The 13,434-nt window shown below is 41.6% G+C and overlaps 1 protein-coding gene across 1 annotated transcript in view; it reads left to right on the plus strand.

Moving 5' to 3' along the window:
- The first annotated feature begins 7,493 nt into the window (after positions 1-7,493).
- The window catches only part of slc66a1 (solute carrier family 66 member 1), a 33,766-nt gene continuing 27,825 nt past the window's right edge, over positions 7,494-13,434 (plus strand). Inside the window, exons 1-2 of the mRNA XM_059951966.1 lie at positions 7,494-7,564; positions 8,568-8,810. Coding sequence (XP_059807949.1) covers positions 8,635-8,810 — 176 coding nt within the window. The 5' untranslated portion in view covers positions 7,494-7,564; positions 8,568-8,634. The remainder of the gene's footprint in view (positions 7,565-8,567; positions 8,811-13,434) is intronic.

Here is a 13,434-nt window from a genome sequence, read left to right on the forward strand (position 1 = left end):
TTTTCTCAGGAGCAGTAAGGAAACATGATGCAAAGACTACAGGGCGTTCACTTTCGTCACTCATAACATGTGACATGACTTCACATATGCCATAAAGCAAGGCATCACAGGCAATGATGATGTAGATCATAATGTCCGACTACAGTGTCTAACATCACCATTTACTTTGCCTTTTGGAAAGCCACCTCAGTCTCTCCGGACTCTGAACTGGGGATTGCCAAACATTATGTGGATTTTCTGGTGTAGTCTGTTTTGTCATGTGCTTTTGTGATATCATTCTGGAGGAACGTTGTCTCATTTTTTAACTGCATTGCATTTGTGGTTTCTAAATGACAATAAACTGAAATTCAATACTTTGTCATTGCCATTTGTTCCGCATCTCCAGTAAAAAGTTCAAGGGGTGGAGCGCAGTAGTCAGGTTTGGCAGGAACCTGTACAGTAATTGACAAAACCTAAAAAAGACTGCAACTATGACACATTCTTTGGCCTTGGAGGATCCACCACTTCTTAAATTTTCTCAGCACACTTGTGTAATCCTTCTAGGTCAATAGGGTGTCCACAGTAAGTCATGCGTGGTTTGTAGAATTCACGCTTGTCTGAGCCCATAATCTTCTAATCTTTTTAACACTGTCTTGAGATTTTGGAGATATTTCCTATCATCCTTACAGGTAACAATGATGTCATCCAGGAACGCCGTGTGCCTGGGCAGCCTTGCAGCACTAGGCCCATTGCTTTCTCCCAGAGAACAGGTGAGGATGCTACTCCAAAAATAATCTTATTATCGTGATAAAGCTCTTTGTGAGTGTTTATGGTGTGAAATACCATGGGTACTTCTTCCATCTCCATAAGTAGATAGGCCTCAGCTAAGCTCACTTATCTGAAACATTTCCCTCTAGAAAGGTTGGCAAAGATAGTCTCTATCTTGGGCAGAGGGTATTGATCTACTTTATTGGGTTGACGGTGATGTTAAAATCACCACAGATCCTGACAGAGCCATTGCTCTTGGTAATTGGGACTACTGGTTTTGCCCAAGAGCACCACTCAGCTGTGGAAAGTATTTCTTCAGCCTCCCATGTGATCTAGCTCACTAGCTGCTTTATCACAGATTGTATAAGGAACTGGATGGGCTTTGCAAAACATTGGTGTGGCAATGGTGTGGTAACACCATTTTATCCTTGATATGTTTGAGCTTTCCTTGAACATTGCTGTGACATCATCCAGTGCCTTTCTTAATTTGATTTCCATTGTCTTCATTGCAGGGAGTGTGGCATGCAAGTTGTGGATGGATCTCCAAACATGTTGTGGTCGTCTCTGTAAATCACATCCCCACAATGCAGGCCCTCCTGTTTTTATCACATCAAGCCCAATGTGGCTTGTTGGTTGGGATATTTCACTGTTATGAATGTCATTCCCACATGAATGATATTTTCTCCAGTACAGGTTCTTTGTTGGATATCTGCAAGGTTCAGTTCAGTATCATTGAAATGCCATTGCCGCTCATAATGTGGAATGACTGAAACAGCCAAGCCAGTATCCAATTCCATTTTAATTAATTTGTCGTTCACTTCTGTTGTTAACCATGTTGCTTGTTTGTTCAAGCAACACACACAAAATGCTGGTGGAACACAGCAGGCCAGGCAGCATCTATAAGGAGAAGCACTGTCGACGTTTCGGGCCGAGACCCTTCATCAGCACCACCTCTGGTCTTCTCCTATCATTTTGCATTTTCCCCTCCCTCTCCTACTTTCAAATCTCTTACTATCTTTCCTTTCAGTTAGTCTGCATCTGCATCTATTATTCTCGTGTTTGCTTGTTTGTTGTTAGTTTTCACATTATAAATCTTAAGGTTACGCAGTCTTATGTCACTCTCATCACCATCAGCTTTTTCATCAACAGCATGCAGATTTGAAATTGCAACTTGAATTTTTAGCTTGTACTCTTCCCTGTGCAGTCTGTTTATTTTGTCTAACTCAATGTCCTTTGTATGTGTCCTACTTTGTTGCATTTTCTGAAAGTTTCAGCCTTAAATCTGCATTGGTTTGGTGAATATGAGCCCCTGCCATAGCAGTAACAAAATTTGTTTGGCTAGGCCAGTTTCCGTTTGTTATTGCAATTTGTTCACACTCCTTTTTATTCCTGACTGCAATTCACTTGCGTCTCTCTCTGCTGTTTCCTTTGATCCTGCTATTTCAACTGCGTTTTTAAATTTAAGTTAGGAGTCATTTTTGAATACTTTTTTGTAAGATTCCAGAAACTAAATGATCTCTTACTGTATCATTAATCCCATTACTGAACCGGTGATGCACAGACAATCTCTTCAATTTGGCCATGTACAGGGAAATAGACTCACTGTCCTTTTGATCTTGCTAATGTAACCTAAAATATTCTGCAATCAACAATGGTTTTGGTTCTAAATCTTCCTGGTTTTACTTTCACAATATCAGTAATGCTCATTTTGGTGGTTTGGTTGGAACAGTTACATTTCGAAGCAAACTGTACCCTGTAAATGCAATGCACTCAGCAAAATTGGTACTTGTTTTTCATTGAGTATTCAGTTCGCTTTAAAATACTGCTCAATCCGTTCAGCATATACAATCAAGTTATCTGTCATGTAATTAAACACATCAATCTTTCCAATGTAGCCAGCCATTTCTGCTCTTTTTAAAAAAACGATTATTATCACCTGGAACTGTTTATGAACCCATGAATTCTTCCATTTTCTGTCTTGTTAATAAACTTGATTGTGTCTTCCTTTCCACTGCTTCTTTTAAACTTGAATGTTTCACTGTGCTTCCACAAGTCTCGACTTTTATCTTGCACTGGATCCAGATGGGAATGGGAAGAAAGAGAGTGAGGCTGACGCTGCGCAACTCTACCTCACCTAATCAAGTGCTAGTCTCGACACCATTTGATGGTGTCGAGGTCTTCATCGATGTCAACGATGGACCAACAACAGGTAGTCATCTTGGGTTCGTTTCAAAATCACTTTGTTGTCACTGTTATATTCTGTATCTCCAAAACATAAAATTAATTGAAAGGAAAACAAAAGAATGTGAAATGCGAGTCTAACTTTGTTTTTACTTTAAGCGAGGTCTGTGCATATCATGTGGTAGCATCATGTTCTATGCAATATTCACTTATTTTTAATATAATCTGTAATTATTTAAACAAACAAGAATGCTTAAACAATATATTTATAATATTACTCAAATATACAATGGGTATGGCACGCACATGGTGATGGAGAGATTGTGTGCTATGGATAATTAGAAGTCTAAACATACCTTTTCAGAAGGAGTCCTGAAATGAATAAGATGAAAATATCCTAGAAATGAAAAACATTTTCATTTTAAATATTAATCTCCTCATAAGGACTGAGGTGCTTTTATTACCTAAGTCCTTTTGAGGAAGTTAATCTGAAAATTAAAGACTGGTATGTAACAAATCAGAACCATATATCCTCTTAAGAAATCTTACATGTAAGGTCTTTAGTGGATGGTGCTGTAACTCACTTTGAGAACTCATTCAGCAGCAAAGTGTCATGCTGCCTGCAAGACTCCCTTATCTTGGACCAGTTTCACATTCCTTCCTTTGCCATTGGCCAAACCATAATTTTCCTCTTCCCCATTTTTCAGAGGCAGACTCAGATTCTTTTTATTGAAACATACGGTGAAGTGCTTTGTTTCCATTAACAGAATCAGAATCTGGCATACATTGCGGCAGCAGGAGAATTAAATTTCATGATAAATAAATATAGAGAAAAAACTGAATTACAGTAAGTATATATATGTCTATTTAACATTTAAATTAAAATAAGTACAGGGTAGTGCAAAAAATAGAAATAAAAACAGTAGTAAAGTAGTGTTCATGGTTCAATGCCCATTTAGAAATCAAATGACAGAGTGGAAGAAGCTGCTCCTGAATTGTTGAGTGAGTGATTTCAGGCTCCTGAGGGTAACAATGAGAAGAGGGCATGTTCTGGGTGCTGGGAGTCCTTAAAGATGGATGCTACCTTCCAAAGGCACTGCTCCTTGAAGATGTCTTGGATACTAAGAACCCATGATAGAGATGACTAATTTTACAGATTTCTGTAACTTACTTCAGTCTTGTGAAGTAGCAACCCCCCCCCCCCGCCCCCCCCGTAATTCTTGAGAATTTCTGGCAAATTAAGTATTCCATTTACAACAAGCCAGGGACAGAGCAACATCAGAATCATCATCATTCTGTGCTGTGTATGATGTAGGCAATTATGGTCCCATGACAATGGCAATTTTTTCCACAGAAGTGGTTTACCATTTCCTTCTTCTGGGCAGTGTCTTTACAAGGCGGGTGACTCCAGCCATTATCAATATACTCTTCAGAGATTGTCTGCATGGCAACAGTAATTGCATAACCAGTACTGACGATAGGCACTAGCTGATCATACAACCATTCACTATCTCTTCCCATGGCTTCACGTGACCGGGAATGGGGGACAAAGGATGTTAAGCATGTGCTGAACCTTGCCCAAGGGTGGCCGGCAGGCTAGTGGAGGAAAGGATGCCTTACACATCCTGTGAGGAGGATGCCAAGAGGATGCAGGGTGACTTTGATAGGTTAGGTGATTGGGCAAATTCATGGCAGATGCAATTTAATGTGGATAAATGTGAGGTTATCCACTTCGGTTGCAAGAACAGGAAAACAGATTATTATCTGAATGGTGGCCGATTAGGAAAAGGGGAGGTGCAACGAGATCTGGGTGTCATTGTACACCAGTCATTGAAAGTGGGCATGCAGGTAAAGCAGGCAGTTAAAAAGACAAATGGTATGTTGGCATTCATAGCAAGAGGATTCGAGTACAAAAGCAGGGAGGTTCTACTGCAGTTGCACAAGGCCTTGGTGAGACCACAGCTGGAGTATTGTGTGCAGTTTTGGTCCCCTAATCTGAGGAAAGATATTCTTGCCATAGAGGGAGTACAAAGAAGGTTCACCAGATTGATTTCTGGGATGGCAGGACTTTCATATGAAGAAAGACTGGATTGACTAGGCTTATACTCGCTGGAATTTAGAAGATTGTGGGGGGATCTTATTGAAACATATAAAATTCTAAAGGGATTGGACAGGCTAGATGCAGGAAGATTGTTTCCGATGTTGGGGGGAGTCCAGAACGAGGGGTCACAGTTTAAGGATAACAGGGACTGAGATGAGGAAAAACTTCTTCACACAGAGTGGTGAATCTGTGGAATTCTCTGCCACAGGAAACAGTTGAGGCCAGTTCATTGGCTATATTTAAGAAGGAGTTAGATATGGCCCTTGTGGCTAAAGGGATCAGGGAGTATGCAGAGAAAGCAGGTACAGGGTTCTGAGTTGGATGATCAGCCATCATGGCGGTGCAGGCTCAAAGGGCTGAATGGCCTACTCCTGCACCTATTTTCTATGCATCTCCACCCTGCCAGCAGAACATCAGAATAGAGCTTACATGAGGAAATCTGCAGATGCTGGAAATTCAAACAACACCACCCACAAAATGCTGGTGGAACACAGCAGGCCAGGCAGCATCTATAGGAGAAGCACTGTCGACGTTTTGGGTCCACCAGCATTTTGAGAATAGAGCTTAAGAAGGTTTGGCATCCATGCAAGAGGCAGTTTGATGTAGTGCTTATGCAGTAGGGAAGGCAGATTGCTAGTGCTAACTGAAGATTGGACAGAACTCATTTGGGGGAAGGGTATTTTAGTAAAAAGAGGAAGGATGATAGTTATTTCTAAAGTAGTTGTTGCAGAAGTAGTAATGCTATGGTTAACCCGTGATCAATAGTCATTTTTAAAAACTTTAATTTTAATGCAGACGTGTTAATGTTTAAGAGAATAAGACATAGACACAAGAGTAGCATTCTTAGGTCTTATGAATGCAATGACTAAGTATGAATAAAATCTGAGATTCTCCAGGGGAAATACACACTCATACCTACTAATTGTAAGCTTTAATATACCTATTCATACTAATATGAACAGATCAGAATCAGACTATAATCGCCAAGTACCTGTGCACATACAAGGAATTTACTTCCGGCAGATATTGTCTCTCTGCTCACAACAATAATAATGATAAATATAAATGAAAATATAGATTAAACATACAAGTAGTGCAATCCAAGTAATAGTTAGCCGACAGTTAACTGTTCAGCAAAGTGACCGCAGTAGGGAAAAAACTTCTCCAGTGCCTAGTAGTCTTAGTCTGGAGGGATCTGAAGCACCTACCAGACAGAAGCAGTTCAAACAGTCCGTGCGCACCTACTAGGATGGAAGGAGTCCTTTATGATGTTCCCCGCCCTCTTCTTCAACCTGGAAGAGTACAGGTCCACAATAGAGGGCAGGGAGGCTCCAATGATGCGCTCGGCAGTCCTCACTGTGCACTGTAGTCTGGTTCTATCCTGCTTGGTAGCGGCTCCAAACCACACAGTGATAGAGGTGCACAGGACAGACTCAATGACTGCAGTGTAGAACTGCAGCAGCAATTCCTGAGGCAGACCATATTTCCTCAAGAGCCGCAGGAAGTACATCCGCTGCTGAGCTGATGTTCGGCTCCCACTTCAGATCCTTCCCCCTTCAATATACAGGGTATTTAAAAGGAATCTTTTGTGTATATTAACAACTATCTACAAACCTCTTGTTATACTTGATAAAGAGATTATACTAGCACATTGTTGAATGTTAACTTTTGATGGCAAATTGGTCACATTAAAATTGAGTCTAGCAGAATAAAGAAGTCAGCGGCTCAGGCGGCGAATAAACAGGCATTTCAGGCCTGATCTTGGCCCAAAATGAACCCGCTGAGTTCCTCCCGCATCTTGTCCTGTTGCAGGTTCCCAGCATCTGCTCGCCAATCTGCTTTCCCTAGGCCGCATCTACCCTTCTCCCCGCGAAACAGCATCTGTCTCTCCCTCTCCTCTCTTCCCACCTCCCCAATCTTCCCTATCCACCCTCTCTCCCTCATCCCCCACCTCCCTATCTGCTCTCCCCTCCATCCCCCTTCTCCTCCTCTTCTCTTCCCACCTCCCCAATCTTCCCTATCCACCCTCTCCTCCCCTCATCCCCACCTCCCTATCTCCTCTCCCCTCCATCCCCCTTCTCCTCCCTCCTCTCCCCCACATCCCTCCTCCTGTCCTACCCTCCCCACTCTTCCCATCTCTCTCCTCTCCACTTTTCCTCTCTGCCCCTTGTACTTCTCTACCCCATACCCCGTCTCTCCTCCCTCTCCCCTCTTCCTCCTCTACTCATCCCACTGCCCCATCTTCCCTTACCCTCTTCTTCTTCTCCCCTCCTCCCCATCCCTTCCCTTCACTCCTCCCCACCTCTCTGACCCCTTCTCCTTTTCTCCCCCTCTCCTGGCTCCCCACCCCTCCTCTCTTCAACCCCGCTGCCCCTTCACCCCTGCAACACTCTCCTCGGTATGAATGAACGTCGAAATGCCCGCCAATCACCGAAGTTCGCTGACGTCACAGAGTACGTTCTTGCTCGTGACCGCGGCTGCTCACGTGACAACCGGCTCTCTGTCTTGTTGGAGTCGTCGTCGGGAATCTCAGAGGTAAAGCCTTTCTGTCGTTTTGTTCGTATTATATTATAAGATTATGTTTTGTTGGTCTGTGTTTTTGGCGAAAATTGTATTTCTGCTCTTTTGTTTGCAAATTAAGAGGCGAGAGGGAAGATTTGTTTGAGCTGAGGGTTTTCCGGCAAACTGCTCGGGCGGATTAGGAAGGTTGAACAGTATATTGTTTATTTTGCTGTTAATAAAGTTGCCTCAACCAGCTGATTGTAACGCCTGTCTGTTAACCAAGTTGAAAAGGCGATCAGAACTCTTGTCAAGTTATATCCTTCTTTAGCGAAGCATTCTTGGGAAATTGCCTTTCACAGACACTGATTATAGTTCAGAACATAGAGCAGCAAAGAGACAGGCCAACACGAGGAAATCTGCAGGTACTGGGAATTCAAGCAACACACACAAAATGCTGGTGGAACGCAGCAGGCCCGGCAGTGTCAATAGGAAGAAGCACTGTCGACGTTTCTTCGTTAGGACTAACTGAAAGAAGTTATTTAGTCCCGACGAAGGGTCTCGGCCCGAAACGCCGACTGTACTACTTTCTATAGATTTTGTGTGTGTCGTTAAAGGACAGACCATTCGGCGCACGTCGCCGCTGAACGTTTCAAATTAAATTAAATTTCTTGTGTTTCTGTGATGCATGTCCCTCCATTCTACTACTCCTATCAGCCTGTTCCAGTCATGTGTGTTTAATAAAAAAATCTGCTTCGCACGTGAACGTTAAATGTTTAGTTCCTTTCCTTTGATAAAGTATCTCTTACAACATAGAGAGGATGCTAATCTTGCTCTGACTATCAGTTTCTTTTTTCGGCTTAATTTACTTAGACTCTTAGCTGTTAATGTGATGTCAAAATTATTAGTGACAGGCACTGATATTAGATACAGTGAATGATGACAAACAAGTGCCTGGTATTGTAAAATTGTATATTTTATAAATAAAGTGTATTTTTTGGAAAATGTTGAAGCAAATTCATTTTTTTCTCCTCTACAGTCCTGACGGGGTGTTTAGGTTGAAGTTATTTTGTGAATAACCATCCTTCAGTCAAACTGTGTGAACAATGCCTTGGAACAGTATCAGTCCACTGTACCCTGGAGGAAATTTTACTACCGAATGCCCAAATGGGTCCCGTCATGTTTGGGATATTCTCCAAGTGTGCACTGAAGAGTGGAGGGACATAGCAAGTGTAGTGTTGGGGTTGTTTTCTGTCATCTGTTTCATGTTCTCCGCTTTCCCGTAAGTATAATTTATTGGAGATTCTGTTGTCTTTCCACAGATGCTGCCTAACCTGTTGAGTATCCATACCACATCTTGCTTTTATTTTAAATTTGCAACATCTTTAGTTTCCTCCCTGCCCCCCCCCCCCAACAAAAATTCTGGGACTTTTTCAACTCGTCCATAAAAAGGTTGAGTTTAGAAATATTTTTCTGCTAGATGCTTGCTTTAAAAGTGGTGTTACACTTCTATGTAGACAAAGTACAGTGTCATTTAACTTTAAAAAAGAAAAATGGGACACGAAATGCAGACAGCTAGTTCCCTAATTTTCTGCTTTTTTTGGTCACCTAGTGGCTGAATTTTGCCTGGGTCAGCATGCCAATGCATATTTCAAGAGTCTTCTGTAAACTATCATTTTGATTTTATCTGAAGATACTGCTTCCTTGCTGATTGCAGTTCTGTGGATAGAAATGTGAGGATTGAACTTGGAATGGTCTAGGTCAGGGGTCAGCAACCTTTACCACTGAAAGAGCCACTTGGACCCGTTTCCCACAGAAAAGAAAACACTGGGAGCCGCAAAACCCGTTTGACATTTAAAATGAAATAACACTGCATACAACGTTTTGTTTTGCCTTTATGCTATGTATAAACAAACTATAATGTGTTGCATTTATGAAATTGATGAACTCCTGCAGAGAAAACGAAATTACATTTCTGCATGCAACAGAAACATTTTGAACTCCGAAAAAAAGACGTTAGGTTAAAGGTTACTTTTAAGTAAAATACTCAACGTCTATTTGAGTCCTTCTTGTATTTATGAAAAACGCCAAACTTAAATTTGCCGCCAGCAGCAAATCAAAAATAACATCAGCCAGCTGTCAGCCTGAAAAATAAAAGGACTATTTCACTGAACAATGAAAACATATGAATATACGTAAAATAATAGGCAATTAAAATATTTATCATACTTGTTCAGGTTGACTCACACCTGACAATGCAGTCGTATTCAGTAGGGATGGATCGATACTTAGGGGAGTGACCGGGAAGGATAATGTGTTTTTTTCCTCTCTGAACTCACAGAAGCGTTTCCCAAACGATGTTTGCATTGCGATGATTGCAGAATGTAAATACTCCGAATTTATCATGTCGTGACATTGTTTGAACTCTCTCAAATTGGGCAAGTGAGACAATGTGCCTTTCTGTAAATCTCTGGCAAGCAACGTCAACTTGCGCTCGAATGCCAAAACATCCTCCAACATGTGCAGGGCTGTACGTCCTTACCCCGTTGAAGAGCTGTGTTCAGCGTGTTCAGGTGCGCTGTCATGTCTACCATGAAGTGTAGCTTTTCCAGCCACTCTGGCTGTTCCAGCTCAGGAAAGTTGAGCCCTTTGCTGCCCAGGAAAGTTTTCACTTCTTCCAGACACGTGACAAAGCGTTTCAGCACCTCCCCTCTGGACAGCCAGTGATAAAAACACGTAGCGGTTGCTACACGCAGTCAGTAAACTGCAGTCAAAGATAGCTTTATTCGAACTAAACAGCCTTGCTTTTAAGCCTCCCTCAACCCGCCCCCCATGGGCGCGGATGCTGCAAAAGACACGTACTCACAAACCCCCGTAGGCTATCTCCCTTAGCCTGAACGCTGGCTAATTGTGAGCCGGTTCGGATGTGTCAGGAAATGGGTCGCCACAACATCTTATTTAGATTGTACAAGATCACCATAATCTTCAAATTTAGATTTACATTTCAAAAACTAACAAACTAACATAAAATACATTTTAATTAAATACTGACCATGTAGCGGTGTGCTACACGCAGCGCTAAAATTACGACACGGAGTCGGTAACTGCAGTCGAAGGAAAAAACCTTATTCGAAATCTTCAGCCTCACTTTTAAGCCTCCCTCAACCTGCCCCCCATGGCGCAGAGGCTCCAAAGCTCTGTGCTCGCAAACCCCCGTAGGCTATCTAATTGTGAGTCGGTTCGGATGTGCCAGGAAAAGGGTCGCCACAACCAATTATTTCCCAAAGTAACAGGGAGCCGCAGCACAGACGTAAAAGAGCCACATGTGGCTCCGGAGCCGCGGGTTGCCGACCCCCGGTCTAGGTCATGTGGCTTTGCTATTTATTGGCTTAAATTTGTTTAGCAATAAAGTGACATTCATGTTTTAAATCTATTAATTAGTTTCAGAAATACAGATGGTAAGTCTGCTATTGCTCCCCGAGCTCAGCAACACAAAGATCTAAAATCTTTGACATCCTGTTGCCATGGCAATTTAAATTCATAATGTATGCTAATGAATTAAACTGAATAAATAGGTAATTTATGTAATTACATGTAATAAAACATGGAAAATGCTGGGGTTCTGATGAAGGCTCATTCACTTGAAGTTTTGATTCTGTTCTCTTTCTACAGATGCTGCCTAACCTGATTAGTATTCACACCATATTCTGATCTTATTTCAAATTTGAAGCATCTTTAGATTTTTTTTGGTTTTCAATTTTGCTTGTCAAACAGAAAGTGAGATCCTGGCTGATCTTTGATCTAACTTTTTATTGTATATTATACATATGCCTTCATAATCAAATATATTAAATATTGTAGGTTCGTTTTTAATATTAATAACTTAGCATTAGAGTCATCAAGTCACAGAGCAATACGGCACGGAGGCATGCCTTTGACCCAATGAGTCCATGCGGACACAGGTGCACCCTCAGCCTCATCCCAATTACCTCCCTTCAGCTCATGTCCCTCTAGGCTTTGCCCCTCTATTTACCTATCCAAGTGCTTCTCAGATGATACTGTTTCTTGTTCCATATGCCCACCATCTTGAAAAATATGTTGCACCACATTCTGTTTAGCCTATGAGACAAAAGGCCCATGTAATCTGCTTAACATTTAATTACTGTCTGAAATAACTTAATGATTTGATACATTTTGTTTATCTAATCTCTGTGGATTTTGAGATGACTCACTATCTCAGGACAATTAAGGATGGACAATGAAGTGTTTGAGAAATTCACATTCTAGGATGACTTTTAAATGATAAGGACTGAATCTGGGACTTGGTCTGCATGTATTAATCTATACCAGGTATGCTCTGAATAAGGCATTGGAGCAGTTGAGCATTCTTGGGTGTAATTTTGTATGTAGTTTTTTTTCCCCCCCATTCCATTCGGAATGTCTTTCATGCATCCTTGTGAAATAAGCTTGTTGTTTATAACATCACAATCATTTTGGATGAAAAGAGACCACTCAGTCAATCTCTGATAGAGTTGTCCAGTAAGGCCAAGAGTTCCCAATCTTTTTAATGCTATGGACCAATATCATTAAGCAAGGAGTCTGCGGACCCCAGGTTGGGAATCCCTGAGTTAAGGCACTTCCTTGCTCCACCTTCATTACTTCCAGTCTTTTCATTTTTAAATCTATTTCTTGAAAATTAGTATTGGACATGCTTCTCCACCAATTGAAAAGCTGGTCCAGAAAGTTAAATCATTTTGCATTCAGGGTGAAGCAATAAATTGGATTCAGCATTGGTTTAGAGGGAGAAGACAGAGAGTGGGAGTAGATGACTCTCTCTCTGATTGGAGGCCTGTGAACAGCAGTGGGCCTCAGGGATTGGTGCTGGGTCTGTTGTTGTTTATCATCTATATTAATGATTTCGATAACGAAGCAAACTGGATCAGCAAACTTGCAGATGACACCAAGATTGGGGGCATAGTGAACAGCACAGTGTTCCTTTTTGGTAGGTCAGACCAGGATAGGACTTGCACTGTGAATGGTTGGGCATGGAGGTGGGTGATAAAACAAAAGGATCTGTGTATACAGAGCCATAATTCCTTAAAAGTAGCATCACAGGAAGATAGGGTCATAAAGAGAGCTTTTGGCACATTGGTCTTCATAAATCAGAACACTAAGTACAGGACGAGGTGTTATGTTGAAGTTGTATAAGACATTGGTGAAGCCAAATTTGGAGTATTATGTGCAGTTGTGGTCATCCTACCTACAGGGAAGATTTCAATAAGTTTGAAGGAGTGCCGAGAAAATTCATAAGGATGTTGCCAGGACTTGAGTTATAAGGAAAAGTTGAATAGGTTTAGGATTTTTTTTTTAATTGAAGTGTAGGAGAATGAGTGGAGATCTTATGGAGGTATGCAAAATCGTGAGTAGTGTAGATAGAGTAACTACATGCAGGCTTTTTCACCTGATATTGGGTGAGACTAGAACAGGTGGTCATAGGTTTAGAGTGAAGGATGAAATATTTAAGGGGTGAATGAGGAAGAATTTGTTTATTTGGAGGGTGGTGAAAGTGTGGAACGAGCTGCCAGCAGAAGTGGTGGGTGTAGGTTCAATTGCAACATTTGAGAGAATGGATAGGTCCATGGATGAGAGGGGATGGAGTGCTATGGTCCAGGTGCAGGCAGATTGGACTAGGCAGAAGACCAGGCTGATACAGACGAGATAAGCCGAAGGGTTTGTGTCTGTGCTGTAGTACTCTATGACTCTGATACTACATTATAATAGTTTTCTGCACAAAAATAAAATTTGCCTTAAATACCTGGTTCCTCAAGTTCCTTTAAAAATGTTTTCAAATAGGAACCCTTTAAACCACAAGTTAACAACAGAGGAACAGTTATTCAAGATTGTGA

The sequence above is a fragment of the Hypanus sabinus genome, chromosome 27, assembly GCF_030144855.1.
Source record: "Hypanus sabinus isolate sHypSab1 chromosome 27, sHypSab1.hap1, whole genome shotgun sequence".
NCBI lineage: Eukaryota > Metazoa > Chordata > Chondrichthyes > Myliobatiformes > Dasyatidae > Hypanus > Hypanus sabinus.